Source organism: Carcharhinus amblyrhynchos, chromosome 14 (assembly GCF_965287045.1).
Source record: "Carcharhinus amblyrhynchos chromosome 14, sCarAmb.v2.hapA, whole genome shotgun sequence".
In the NCBI taxonomy this organism is placed as follows: domain Eukaryota; kingdom Metazoa; phylum Chordata; class Chondrichthyes; order Carcharhiniformes; family Carcharhinidae; genus Carcharhinus; species Carcharhinus amblyrhynchos.
The window spans coordinates 63,183,325-63,197,117 of record NC_137337.1 but is presented as its reverse complement, the minus strand read 5'-3'; the positions used below and the strand labels follow the sequence as shown (position 1 = coordinate 63,197,117).

The following is a 13,793-nucleotide window of genomic DNA, read 5'->3' as shown; positions in this document are numbered from 1 at the left end:
CCAGACCTCCCAAACCCACTCCCGGCATCCCCCACTTGCTGGCCCTCTTACTTAAATAAATTTACATGCAGCCCTCCTCAGTGCACGCACTTGCACACAATCCCATTCATACTGCTCATACATGCTGCCCCACTCTATGCATGCATATGTACCAACAACTCACACATTTTGGGACATAGGGGGCAATTTAGCATGACCAATCCGCCTAACTTATACATTGTTGGATTCTGTTCCTAAGCACTCTTAGACAGATCCAATTACCGCTGTTTCATTCCTGTTTAAAATGTTTTAATGTGAGGGAAAAAAGGCAACACTTGAGCCCTTTTTAACCTGGAAAAATTAGAAGCTGGTTTCACAGTCACCACAATTCAGAAGCAGCGCAGACCTTTCTCATCTCCAATATTAGCCTTCTACTCCAACTCCCAGAGTCAGCTTTATACCACTTTTCTCCAGGGTTGATCTCACATCAATTCCAATGTAAACTTTAGTGTAAATTGACTTGATTGTTATCAGCACAGACAATACATTACAGTGGTCAAACTCCTTGAGGTACTTGGCTTATGACTAACGAGTAATGTAGTGAGGTTTTTGTGACGCAGGTATCATGTGGATCACATCACAACATTACATCAGCAGAGACCTCCGTGTATGTAACAACTTCACCCAGGAATAAACTCCATTGAGGCATCAGAACCCCACTTGTGTTATCTTGTGAAGTGATAACAATACGAAGAGGGTACTGGCCCCCTTAACTGCACCAGAAGTATCACATTATGACAGTATTCAAATAAGAAATGACACCAACACAGCTATCCTCAAACAATTCAATCATAATTGTAACAGTTTCAATTTGGCGATCACAGGATTGCTAGCGATGTAGTGAGGATACTGGGTATATAGGCCAGGTACTTATTGATTTTCACTGCACTTCCTGATTTATCTCACATTCTCTCCTACTCTGTTCAACCTTAATGGTGTCTTCACCTTGGTTTTTAATGAACAGGCTTTACTGTGGCCTTTTAGGGGAGATGGTAGGATGGCATTGAAGACATGACACTGAGACTCTCGTGTAACTTAAGGCATCAAGAGTCGATGTTGATCTGCTTAGGGCTGGGAACCTTTAGCAGTCTTACCTGGTTTCATCAGTTGCCATGAAAAAGACGTCGCCAGGGGCATCGATCCAGTTTAGCCGCGTACGCTTCACTGGTGGCACCAAGCCTGCTCGTGGAGCTCTGACACTGGCTGGGTAAGACCTCCCATTGACCACAGAGTTTCGAGCAGGTCCCTGCAGGAGGGCAGAGGACAATAATATCGTAACTGGGAAAAAAATAAACTGGCCTTGTGTAGACGGCATTGTTTAACTAGCCAGAACACTATATCCAGCAACAAATTAAAGTACCATTAGATGGATCAGAACTGGTCAGAACCATTTCAAATCCAAACCAAGGGTTCCTCATAACTGAGTTAAAATGTTGGAAGATATAGCACTGCCCTCCAATAGGATATTTGGCTCTCAACTTGTTATCCTCATTATCCACTTCCCCCCATCCACCAGTGCCACCAGTTAACATGAAAAGGGACCCTTATCCCCCACTTTAGGATGCACTTCTCTCTCTGATTGAAGCAGTTACTGGTCACAGTGACAGTTGCACTCATGTAAAACTAAAAGGCAAATTCCAATTGGATCTTGTCTTGCCGATTAGGAAAACGAGTCTGCTTCAATTCACCAAATTCTGTTGGAATTTACTTGATTTCACTAAATTTAATCGATTTTCCTGAAGTTCATCAGATCCTACTGAAATGCTACAAATCTTCTGAAATTCACTGGTTTCTTCTGAAACTCTCTGGATTGTCCGGAATTAACAGGATTTTGCTAAAATGTACTGGATTGTGTTAAAATGTTTACTGTATTCTGTTGAAATTCTCTGGATTCTGTTGAAGTTCACTGTATTCTGAAGTTCATTGGATTCTACTGCAATTTATCAGATTCCGTCATGACTAGAAGTCACTCGGCTCTGCTAAAATTAACATAAAACCATAACATAAGAAATAGATCATTTGAGTCTTCACTAAGGTCATGGCTGATTCTCTACCTTAACTCCACCTTCCTGAAATATACTCATATTTCTTGATTCCTTTAATATCCAAAAATAATTGGTCTCTGCCTTGAATATAATTAATAACTGAGCATCCAAAATGTTCTAGGGTACAGAATTCCAAAGATTCACACATCCTTTGAGTGAAAAAATTTCTCATCTCAGTCTTAAATGACCAACCCCATATTCTGAGACTATGATCTCTAGTTCTTGACTCCTCAACCAAGACCACATTCTCTCATCTACCTAATAAAGCCCCTTAACAGCTTTATGTGTTTCAATGAGATCAGCTCTACTTTTATCTAAATTCTAAGAACACAGGTCATGTTAGTTTAAACTTTTTCCATAGCACAATCCACTCATTCCAGAAATCATTGTATTGAACTTTCATTGCACTCTATCTAAGGCAAGAATATCCTTCTCTATGTAAGGAGACCAAACTGCACATAGTACTCCTAGAGTGATCTCACCAAGGCACATAAGTGCAGTAAAGATTTCTCTACTCTTGTACTCCAAACCTTTGTAATGAATACACATTTATCATCCACTTTCCAAATTGCTTGCTGCATCTGCATATTAGCTTTGTGACTTAAGTAAAAGGACAGCTAGGTCCCTCTGAATATCTACAGTTCCCAGTTTCTCACCTTTTAAAAAGATCCTGCTTTTCTACTTTCTGATTAAAGTGAACAACTTAACCCCATTATATTGCATCTACTATTTCATACCCAATCATTTAACCACTTTATATCTCTCTACCGTCTCTTTGCACCTCCTGACATCTCACTTTCTCTCCTAACTTTGTATCACCAGTAAACTTGGATGCATTAAACACAATTCCTTCATTTAATCTAAGTCACTGATATGGATTGTAAATAGCTGAACCCAAACACTTATTCTCAAAGTAACACACTAGCTACAGCCTGTCAACCTGAAAATGACCCATTCATTTCTCCTTTGTTCCCGGTCCATCAACCAATTCTTGATCCATGCTAATACGTTACTCCCAATTCCATGAGTTCTAAGTTTGTGCAACAAGCTTATGTTCGGAATCTTACAGAACGTGTTTTGAAAGTACAAACACACTACATACGCTGATTCTTCCTTCTCGACACTGCCATTTACAACCTCAAAAAACAAGTCTTAACAGATTTGAGAAGCATTATTTCCTTTTCTTAAATCTGTGCTGACTTTATCAGATCATATTATGATTTTCTAAGTACACTGTTACCACGTCTCAATAACAGATCCAAACATTTTCCTTACTGATGCCAGACTAAGGAGTCTATAATTCTGTATTTTTAACATTCCTTCTTTCTTGAACAGAAGGTGACATTTGCTATCTTTCAATTCAAAGGACCTAAAAGGATTGTATACTCATTGTGAATAGAATTCACAATGATTTCAGTTTGTTGCTTATTTTTTATTATCTTTTTAAATCTAGTTTCCCAATTCACCTTAGTTAACATGTCCTTTATACTGACTTATTTTGTTTTTGATCAGATTTTTCAATTTTAGATTTGTAGTTAACTAAATCAATCATTCTCAAACTCAATACAAAATTTTATTATGTTATGATCACTCTTTCCCATAAAGGCCCTTCTACTAAACAGTTATGGATTAACTATTTTTCATTTCATTGAAATAGTCTATTATCTAGTTGGGTCTTCAAAATACTGATTTAGAAAATGATCTTGTACTCTTCTTTCATTATAGCAAATTTGGCTTGCCCAATGACAGGAGAAGGATCTTTAGGCCTCAATCTGCTGCACCATTTAATGGCTGATCTGAGATCTAACTCCTTATAAACACCTTTTCTCCATATCCCTTAATTTCTTTAGTATCAATCTCAATTTTAAAATTAACAATTGATTTATTATCAACTATTGTTTGCTGAAGAGAGTTCCAAACCTGTACTATATTTTAACAGAGAAGTCCGTGACTAGGAGGCAATGATTGATGGAAATATTAGAGGGGAGATGAGGAAAAGCTCCCTCCATCCCTCTGCAGGGGATTGTGGGGTTCTGCTACTCACTGATTGAAAGGGTAATTCATTTAAAAGGTATCTAGATATGCGTCTAGATATGTAACCTGCAGGGCTGCAGACCAAATGCTGGAAAGTGGGATTAGGCTGGGTGACTCATTTTTCAGCCTGCTCAAGCACGATGGGCCAAGTGGCCTCTTTCTATGCTGCAAACGTTCTATGATTCTATGAAATTATCTTTGAATCTTCTAAATTCCATAGACTATAACTCCAGTTTGTGTAATATCTCCTGGTAATCCTTAGAGTCCAGGCATTGTTCTGGTAAATCTGCACTGCATTCCTTTTAAAACCAAGCACCTCTCTTAAACTCTGATGCCCCGTACTGCTTACAGTAATTCAGGTGTGACCTAAATAGGGCTTTTAATAGCTGAAACATGACTTCTACTCTTTGTATTATAGTCGTCTAGATATAAAGACCAGTGTACCAGTAGCCTTTTTGAATATTTTATGTACTTTTCTGATCTCGCATTTTAATAGTCTGTGAACCTGGACTTTCAAAGTTCTTTGAAACATCAATAGTTCTCATTTGTCACCCTTTCCAATCCCTTTTAAGTCACACTTTGCATATAATGAAATCAATTTGCCACAGTTTTGCACAATTGCTTAATCTATAATTTCTTTTTAATATTATGCTTCTATCTATACTGCTTACAGTGCCTCCAACTTTTGTGCCATCAGCAAGTTTGAATGATGTGGCATTCCATCCCATTAACTAAGTTGTTAATAAACATGGTGAATAGCTGAGGTTCAAACACAGATCCATGTTGGTGCTTTCTGATCAGCTGTACTTCCAAGGTATTCAGTCACTCTAGCCTTAATTACAGATCCTTGTAATTTCCTGAGTTGTTGGGCTAATTATATAGGTCTTTAATTCCCTCTTATCCCTCTCTCACCTTTCTTAAATATCAAAGTCACATAAACAATCTAACCTAAAGGAATTGCTCCTGAATCAAGAGAACTATAGAAGATTATAATTAGCACATTAGAAATGCTCTCACCAATTTCCTACAAAGCCTTAGGTGAAAATTGTCCTGCCTTGAAGAGTTGTCACCAATGTTCTGTCTAATTCTATCTGGATGCACGGGTGACTTATTTAAGTGCCCAATCCTTTAATCTTTGCTTCATGGTCACACACATGTGGTAACTTAAGGGACCAATCTGTGTATGGCCGGCGCAGAACTTTCAGGTTGCTACACTCTGCACAGCTTACAGGAAAAAGTCTGACAACACCAGGCTGTGCTTTATATGCTGTCTGAGGCCGGAACTCTCCATTTACCTGACAAAGGGACAAACCCCGAAGGCTTGAGAGTTTACTATCAAATAAATCGGTTGGACTTAAACCTGGTGTTGTCAGACTTTTCACTGTGTTTACCCAGTCCAACGCCAGCATATCCACATCAGCTTACAGGAAACACGGTCAGTGTTTTCTGCTGCTTGCTTCTTAGCTCCACCCAAATGGGCTCCACCCAAATGGAATCCACAACTTGATTTTTCAAGCTGACATCCTTTATCCCATTCCTTATCATCAAGATTACCTATCCTCCCTTTACATTTTGCCTCTCTAAAAGTCAAATATTCTGGAATACTGAGTTCCCAACAATGTTCACTTTGCAATCATGTGTCTGTCATGGCTATTAGATCAAACTCATTTATTTCTAATCCTGCTACTAATTCATCTATTTTATTGTGAATGCTTTGCACATTCAGATATGGTGGCCGGGATTTTGCAGTCCCACTGCAGTGAACGAAGATTTAGTTGAATGCCAAATTCTCCGTTCTCATCAACAGCGGTGACCAGGCTTATTGGTGGATTCTGGCCAGTTTCTTTAGTCTGAACTCTGTTTTTAAGTCTTTAATTCCCTATTACTTTTGTTAAGTTCTCTGTCCCTTCCTCATGAACTCTTGTTTATTTTTACCCAAATTGCAAATCTGTGACATTTCTTGTACTGTTTTTGATACAACTTCCTGAATCCTCCCACGCCATTTCATTAGTTTAAAGGGCACATGCTGGATATTCAATTCACCAAAACACTGGTCCCAACCCAGTTTAAGTGGAGACCCTCCCAGTAGAAAGCTCCCTATGCTGCCGGGATAGTTTCCTCGAACAGTGTGTGTTGGAGCCAACGAGGGAGCGAGCTATCTTGGATCTGGTGCTATGTAATGAAGCGGGTAGAATTAGGGACCTTGTGGTGAAGGATCCTCTTGGGGAGAGTGATCATTGTATGGTGGAGTTTCTGGTGCAGATGGAGGAGGAGAAAGTGGGTTCCCGGACACGCGTCCTTTGTTTGAATAGAGGGGAATACGGTAAGATGAGAGAAGAATTGGCGAATGTGGACTGGGAGAGCGCGTTGGAGGGAGGGTCTGTTGAGGAGCAGTGGAGGATCTTTAAGGAGATCTTTCTTGGTGCTCAACGGAAATTTATTCCGATGGTCAAAAAGGATAGTAGGAGGAGAGGTAATAAGCCGTGGATAACGAAGGAGGTGAAGGAAAGTGTTAAACTAAAAGCGAAGGAATTTAGAGTAGCTAAGAGTAGTGGGCGAGAAGAGGATTGGGAGGGGTTTAAATGTCAACAAAGATTGACAAAGAAGTTGATAAGGAAGGGTAGGAGAAACTATGAAGCTGGGCTAGCACTTAATATAAAAAAGGATAGCAAGAGTTTTTATAAATATATAAAAAGGAAGAGGCTGGCGAGGGTGAATGTTGGTCCTTTAGAGGATGAGAAAGGGGACCTAGTGGTAGGGGATGGGGAAATGGCTAAGGTATTGAATAACTTTTTTGTTTCTGTCTTCACGGAGGAGGACGTGAATAATTTGCCGGGTGTTAGCGATGGAAAGGTGGTAGGACTGGAGGGTCTTAATGACATTACTGTTACTAGAAAGGCGGTGCTCGACAGACCGGAGGGGCTGATTGTGGACAAGTCCCCAGGACCGGATGGAATGCATCCGAGGGTTCTGAAAGAAATGGCGGAGGTGATAGTGGATACCTTGGTGGTTATTTTCCAAACGTCGCTGGATTCCGGGGAAGTGCCGGATGATTGGAAAACGGCTAATGTTACGCCGTTATTTAAGAAGGGTGCCAGGCAAAAGGCGGGGAATTATAGGCCGGTTAGTTTAACGTCTGTGGTAGGTAAAATGTTAGAATCTGTCATTAAGGAGGAAATTGCGAGGCATCTTGAAGGGAATTGCTTGATAGAGCAGACGCAGCACGGTTTCATTAAAGGGAAGTCGTGTCTGACAAATTTACTGGAGTTCTATGAGGATGTGTCTAGGGCGGTGGATAGAGGAGAGCCGGTGGATGTGGTCTTTCTGGATTTTCAGAAGGCGTTTGACAAAGTGCCTCACAAGAGGTTATTGCAGAAGGTCGAGGGACATGGAGTTGGGGGTAGGGTGTTAGCGTGGATAGAGGATTGGTTGTCAAATAGGAGGCAGAGAGTGGGGGTCAACGGGTGCTATTCGGATTGGCGGATGGTGACTAGTGGAGTGCCCCAGGGGTCGGTGCTGGGGCCTCAGCTTTTTACCATTTATATAGATGATCTGGAGGAGGGAACCGAGTGTAGGGTGTCGAAATTTGCTGATGACACCAAGATTGGGGGAACAGCAAATTGTGCGGAGGGTGTGGAGAGTCTGCAAAAGGATCTAGATAGGCTGGGCAAATGGGCCAGGAAATGGCAAATGGAATTTAATGTTGGCAAGTGTGAGGTGGTCCACTTTGGTAGGAAGAATGGTATGAAGGACTATTACTTACGGGGCGAAAAACTGCAGCAGGCGACGGTGCAGAGGGACCTCGGGGTCCTTGTGCATGAGTCGCAAAAACCCAGCTTGCAGGTGCAGCAGGTGGTCAGGAAGGCGAATGGGATGCTGGCCTTCACAGCGAAGGGGATTGAATATAAAAGTAGGGAGGTCTTGCTGCAGCTGTATAGGGCATTGGTGAGGCCGCAACTGGAGTACTGTGTGCATTTTTGGGCGCCGCACCTGCGCAAAGATATTTTGGCCTTGGAGGGAGTGCAGAGGAGGTTTACTAGGCTGATACCAGAGTTGAGGGGGTTGAGCTATGAGGAGAGGCTGAATAAACTGGGCTTGTACTCGTTAGAGTTTAGAAGAATGAGAGGAGATCTCATTGAGACGTATAAGATGATGAATGGGATGGATAGGATAGAGGTGGAAAGACTCTTCCCGCTCAAAAAAGACAATAGGACTAGGGGGCACAGCCTCAAGATAAAAGGGGGGCGGTTTAGAACAGAGTTGAGGAGGAACTTCTTCACTCAAAGGGTGGTGAATCTCTGGAATTCTCTGCCCGTTGAAGTGGTGGAGGCTGCCTCGCTAAATATTTTTAAGACGCGGGTTGATGGGTTTTTGATAGGAGAGGGGATTAAGGGTTATGGGGAGAGGGCGGGAAAGTGGAACTGAGCAGCGACAGATCAGCCATGATCTTATTGAATGGCGGGGCAGGCTCGAAGGGCTGGATGGCCTACTCCTGCTCCTATTTCTTATGTTCTTAGATGTCAATGCCCCTCAAATCAAACTCCTGCCTCCATGCTTTCTTTTAGCCATGCATTTACCTTTCAAATCCATTTATTCCTCTGCAAAATCGATCAAGGCTCAGATATAATCCAGATTATGAGGTTCTGCATTTAAATTTCATTATGGCATTGGACTGGGGTAAACACCGTAAGAAGTCTCACAGCACCAGGTTAAAGTCCAACAGGTTGATTTGGTAGCAAACACCACTAGCTTTTGGGGCTTTTCCCTTTGTCAGGTGAGTGGGGCATTCTGATCACAAACAGAGCATATAAGGGCACACACTCAGTTTACAGAATACTGATTAGAATGCGAGCCTTTAAAGGTATTCAAGTCTTGTGCAGACGATGTAAGTGGAGATAACATTAAGCATAGATTAAAGAGATGTGTATTGTCCCCAGACAGGACAATAAGTGAGATGTTGCAAGTCCAGGCAAGTCATGGGGGTTACAAATAATGTGACATTAACCCAAGGTCCTGGTTGAGGCCGTCCTCATGTGTGGAACTTGGCTATCAGTTTCTGCTCAGTGACTCTGCGCTGTCGTATGTCATGAAGGCCGCCTTGGAGAACGTTTACCCGAAGATCACAGGCCGGATGCCCGTAACCACTGAAGTGTTGCTAACAGGAAGAGAACAGTCTTGCCTGGTGATTGTCGAGTGGCGTTCATTCATCCGTTGTCGTAGCATCTGCATGGTTCCCCCAACGTATCATGCCTTGGGACAACCTTTCCTGCAGCATATCAGGTAGACAACGTTGGCCGAATTGCAAGAGTATGTACTGTGTACCTGGTGGATGGTGTTCTCGCATGAGATGATGACATCCGTGTCGATGCTCTGGCATGTCTTGCAGAGGTTGCTGTGGCAAGGTTGTGTAGCGTCACGGTCACTATTCTCCTGAAGGTTGGGTTGTTTGCTGCGGACAATGGTTTATTTGAGGTTGTGCGTTGTTTGAAGGCAAGAAGTGGGGATGGCCACGGCAAGATGTTTGTCTTCATCAATGACACGTTGAAGACTCCGGAGAAGATGTTGTAGTTGCTCTGCTTCGGGGAAGTACTGGACGACAAAGGGTATTCTGTCCACCGTGTCCCGTGTTTGTCTTCTGAGGAGGTCAGTGTGGTTTTTCGCTGTGGCGCGTTGCAACTGTCGATCGATGAGTCGAGTGCCATATCCTGTTCTTATGAGGGCATCTTTCAGTGTCTGGAAGCATCTGTTGTGATCCTCCTCACCTAAGCAGATCTTGTATTTACGGAGGGCTTGTCTGTAGGGGATGGCTTTTTTAACGTGTTTAGGGTAGAAGCTGGAGAAGTGGAGATCGTGAGGTTATCTGTGAGGTGCTGAGGTGACCATCCTTAATGGAGATGCGTGTGTCCAAGAATGCAACCGAGTCCAGAGAATAGTCCATGGTGGGTCTGATGGTGGGATGGAACTTGTTGATGTCATCATATAGTTGTTTCAGTGATTGTTCACGATGAGTCTAAAGGAAGAAAATGTCATCAATGTATCTAGTGTATAGTATTGGTTGAAGGTCCTGTGTGGTGAAGAAGTCTTGTTCGAGCCTGTGCATGAAGATGTTGGCATATTGAGGTGCGAATTTGGTCCCCATGGCTGTTCTGTGTATCTGGATGAAGAACTGGTTGTTGAAGGTGAAGACATTGTGGTCCAGGATGAAGTGGATGAGTTGTAAAATTGCATCCGGAAACTGGCAGTTGTCGGCATTGAGCACTGAGGCAGTTGCAGCAATGCCATCGTCGTGGGGGATGCTGGTGTAAAGTGCTGAGACATCCATTGTGATGATCAACAATGTCTGCACTTTTAAGACTTGATTAGCTCTAAAGACTCGCATTCTAATCAGTATTCTGTAAACTCAGTGTGTGCCTTTATATGCCCTGTTTGTGATCAGAACTCCTCACCCACTTACGAAAGGACATAGCCCCAAAAGCTAGTGGCGTTTGCTACCAGATAAACCTGTTGGATTTAACCTGGTGTTGTGAGACTTCTTACAATGGAACATTTGAGCCATAAGGAGACTGGATAGGCTTGGATTGTTTTCCTTAAAGCAGTGAAGGCTGAAGGGGGCACAGGATTGAGATGTGCAAGATTATGAGGACTATAGATAGGGTGAATAGGAAGCAGCTGTTCCCCTTGATTGAGGAATCAATTGTGAGGGGGCACAGGTTTGGGTCAGGGACAGGAGTTTCAGGGAGGTTTCAGAAAACATTTTTTCACACAGTAGGTGGTGATAACCTTGAATGCCTGCCTGGGAAGGTAGTGGAGGCTGGAAATCTTACAATCTTTAAAAAGTATATGGAGGAGCACATTAAACATCATAACATTCAAGGATGTGGGACAATGGCTGGAAAATGGGATTCGTGCAACTTTGGTAGTAGTTATTATAGATACAAACTTGATGGGCTGAAGAGCATTTTCTGCATTGTATGGCTCTTTGGGAGGGATTTTACGGCCTCGCTTGACCACAGAATGGAAAATCCTGAGGTCAACAGAAATTTCTTTTGTCCACCCCTTGCCCTCTCTGATTCCGTGACAGGTGGGGTGGTAGAATTCCAGCATATCTCTGACCCTTCAGCTGTAAATACCCTGATCCACAGATTCTTCATCCTCCCAATATCACTATTGTATTGAAGTCAGTTTTTTCTGCACTGTCTGCACTTCTAAGGAACTTCAGTTCTTTAATGATTGAATCTTAATGAATTTAATGATTGATTCTTCCATAAATAGTGTCGTCCTACAGCACAGGGCAACACTAAATGCTGCATTCTTCACGACAGGTTTGCAATTTAAAACATGATCAACTACACAGCAGAGCAGCACAGGTACAGAATATGATATGGTGATGCAGGAGGACTGACCGCAACAGCACATCAGCTGAACACTCAAAGCCCAAGCCTAATCCATGGTGAGTGATTGGAGACAGTGAGATAATTTTAAGATGCAAGTTGAGGATCACATTGCTCCACTAGTATGTCAGCTACTAACAAGCTATGAGCATTTACCTACCCAAACGTTAGCAGCTATAGCATGCAAAGTGTGGAGGTCTCAGAAAGCGGCTTGTAGGACTTTAACTTGCCCCTCCATTCTCATTTCCAAACCACCTACCTCCCACCATTTGACTACGGTTTTCCGAAGACCCTGGCCCTACAATCTCACCTGTGCAGGTTGTTAAAGTGGCAGGTGGCAGGATCAGTACACCGCTCCCTCAGTGGAAAAGAACTCCAGGATGGCAATCAGTTGGGAAATCCAGTGATATGGAAAATAAAACTGAAACCATATTCTGCTGGGAGGGATCTGGAATTAGGTACAATCCCATGTGACAGCAATAAACAGAAGGAATGCTTCAAGAGATATGGCAAATCCTGAGATACATGACTTACTTGCGACACTTGAAAAAATGGAAACTTGAAAATATAAGATAGCTGATGCAAATCTTTTCAGTCCCCCTGATTTATAGGTTCCACTGTGGCTTTGACAGCAATTCAATCCTATAAAACTATCACTTAATGCAACAAAATCCTCTTACACGGGCCTATGTTACACTCAAATAGCAAGGGCCTAACTTTTGGGAGGCGATAGGGGAGTTCTAGCTCAACTGCAGCTTTTGCCTTCACTGGTTGACTGGCCTTCCCTCATGTGGTTCTTTCACAGCTCAAACTGGCCCCATACAAGCATGCAATGGATGTTCTGCTCTGCAACAAAGTTCCAGCACTTGAGGTCATATTGTCCTGGAATGACATACTTGAGTTCGTACGGCCATTTGTTTTGACAGCGAGGCCATTTGTTTTGACAACAAGGTACATTCTGGCTGATATAGTCTGGCCTTAGCCATGCCCTCACTCTCCCACACAAGTTCCAGCTCACTACAGGACTACAGGAGTTGCCATTACATCAAGACAGTGGAGTGGGCCGGGGAGGGCAGGAGAAGTAGCGGTTGTGACAACAGTTGAGACACAAGGCAGTTGAAAGGCAGTGCATGCTGCCACTTTGTAGCCGCCCTGAATTATTCATCAGTGAAATTAATCTCCAAACATGCTATACTGGGGAGACTGAGTGATTGTGAGACTGTGTGGGGAATTGAGTGAGTGTGAGGATGAAAGAGAGAGAGAAAACTCTTAAGAAAGTGAGTGAACTAGACACATACACACACACATATAGGTGGGCGGCAGACATATGCACAGACATGCACATCCCTTCCCTCACCCCAAAAATCTACCCACACACCAAGCAATGAGAGGAGGAATCCCAGAACCCCAGGCTGAAAGGTAAGTGCTTCTGACACCACCCTCCACCTCACTTTCGTATGAATTCCACTGAGGTCAGAGCACAGTGTGCACCACCAGAGGTGAACATAAGGTCAGTGTTAGTTAACCCCAACTCCTTAGCTTGGCCCCTCTCCCTCTACCTTGTGTGCTGACCAGGACTTGCAGTTCAATTAATCTCTCTCTAGCTCTGTTCCTTAAGCGAAAATACAGAAGTCTTATTAGTTAGCTCTGCTGCTTGACATTTTTTAATGGTCATTTTTATTAATTACTCATTAAAAAAAAGTTATTACTTTGACATTGATATTTTTGCTGAAGTTGCTTATTTTTTTCCTACTATCATGCTAGGGAGACATGAAAGGAAATAAACACATCAATATCACCCAGCTGCTTTCTAAAATTATTTTAAATAATACAAATTGGATAAAGGCTAATGCCATGACTGGCCATGACTCACATAAATGAATTTCTAGCCTTCAGAAAACCATAGCAATCCCATTACCTCTAAAGAAGTGATAATACCCCAGTGACTGCAGAAATCAAATTCCAAGGAAGAGCACAAAGTCCCCTTTACATTTCCAAGGCAAAGATCTGGCCAATGGAGACAATTTGTCTGCAAGAACAAAGGACTCTGAAACTTCTGGTAAACTTATTAATATGAAACATTAACCATCTCAAGAATCCAGACCAGGAATATACATCCTTTGTCCAAACAAAAGGGAAGAATTGAGAGTTATATCACATGATCCCCTCATAAGCTGCTAGGACCTGTAATATTGCCTTGTGAAGCTAAAGGAGATGGTCTGTCATCTATATCAACAGACCAGCAGCAGAACCAGAGTTCTGGCAGATTAAAATTGCCTGGCCC

At 42.6% G+C, this 13,793-nt stretch overlaps 1 protein-coding gene across 2 annotated transcripts in view; it reads right to left on the bottom strand.

The window, feature by feature from the left end:
- LOC145352739 (metastasis-associated protein MTA1-like) overlaps window positions 1-13,793 on the bottom strand; it is a 112,262-nt gene that overhangs the window by 3,905 nt on the left and 94,564 nt on the right. The window contains exon 18 of one of the 2 annotated variants that reach the window (XM_080203003.1): window positions 1,134-1,285. The exons of the other annotated variant lie outside the window; for it this stretch is intronic. Within the exon in view, the coding sequence (XP_080059129.1) occupies window positions 1,134-1,285 (152 nt within the window). The remainder of the gene's footprint in view (window positions 1-1,133; window positions 1,286-13,793) is intronic. 2 annotated transcript variants of the gene reach the window in all.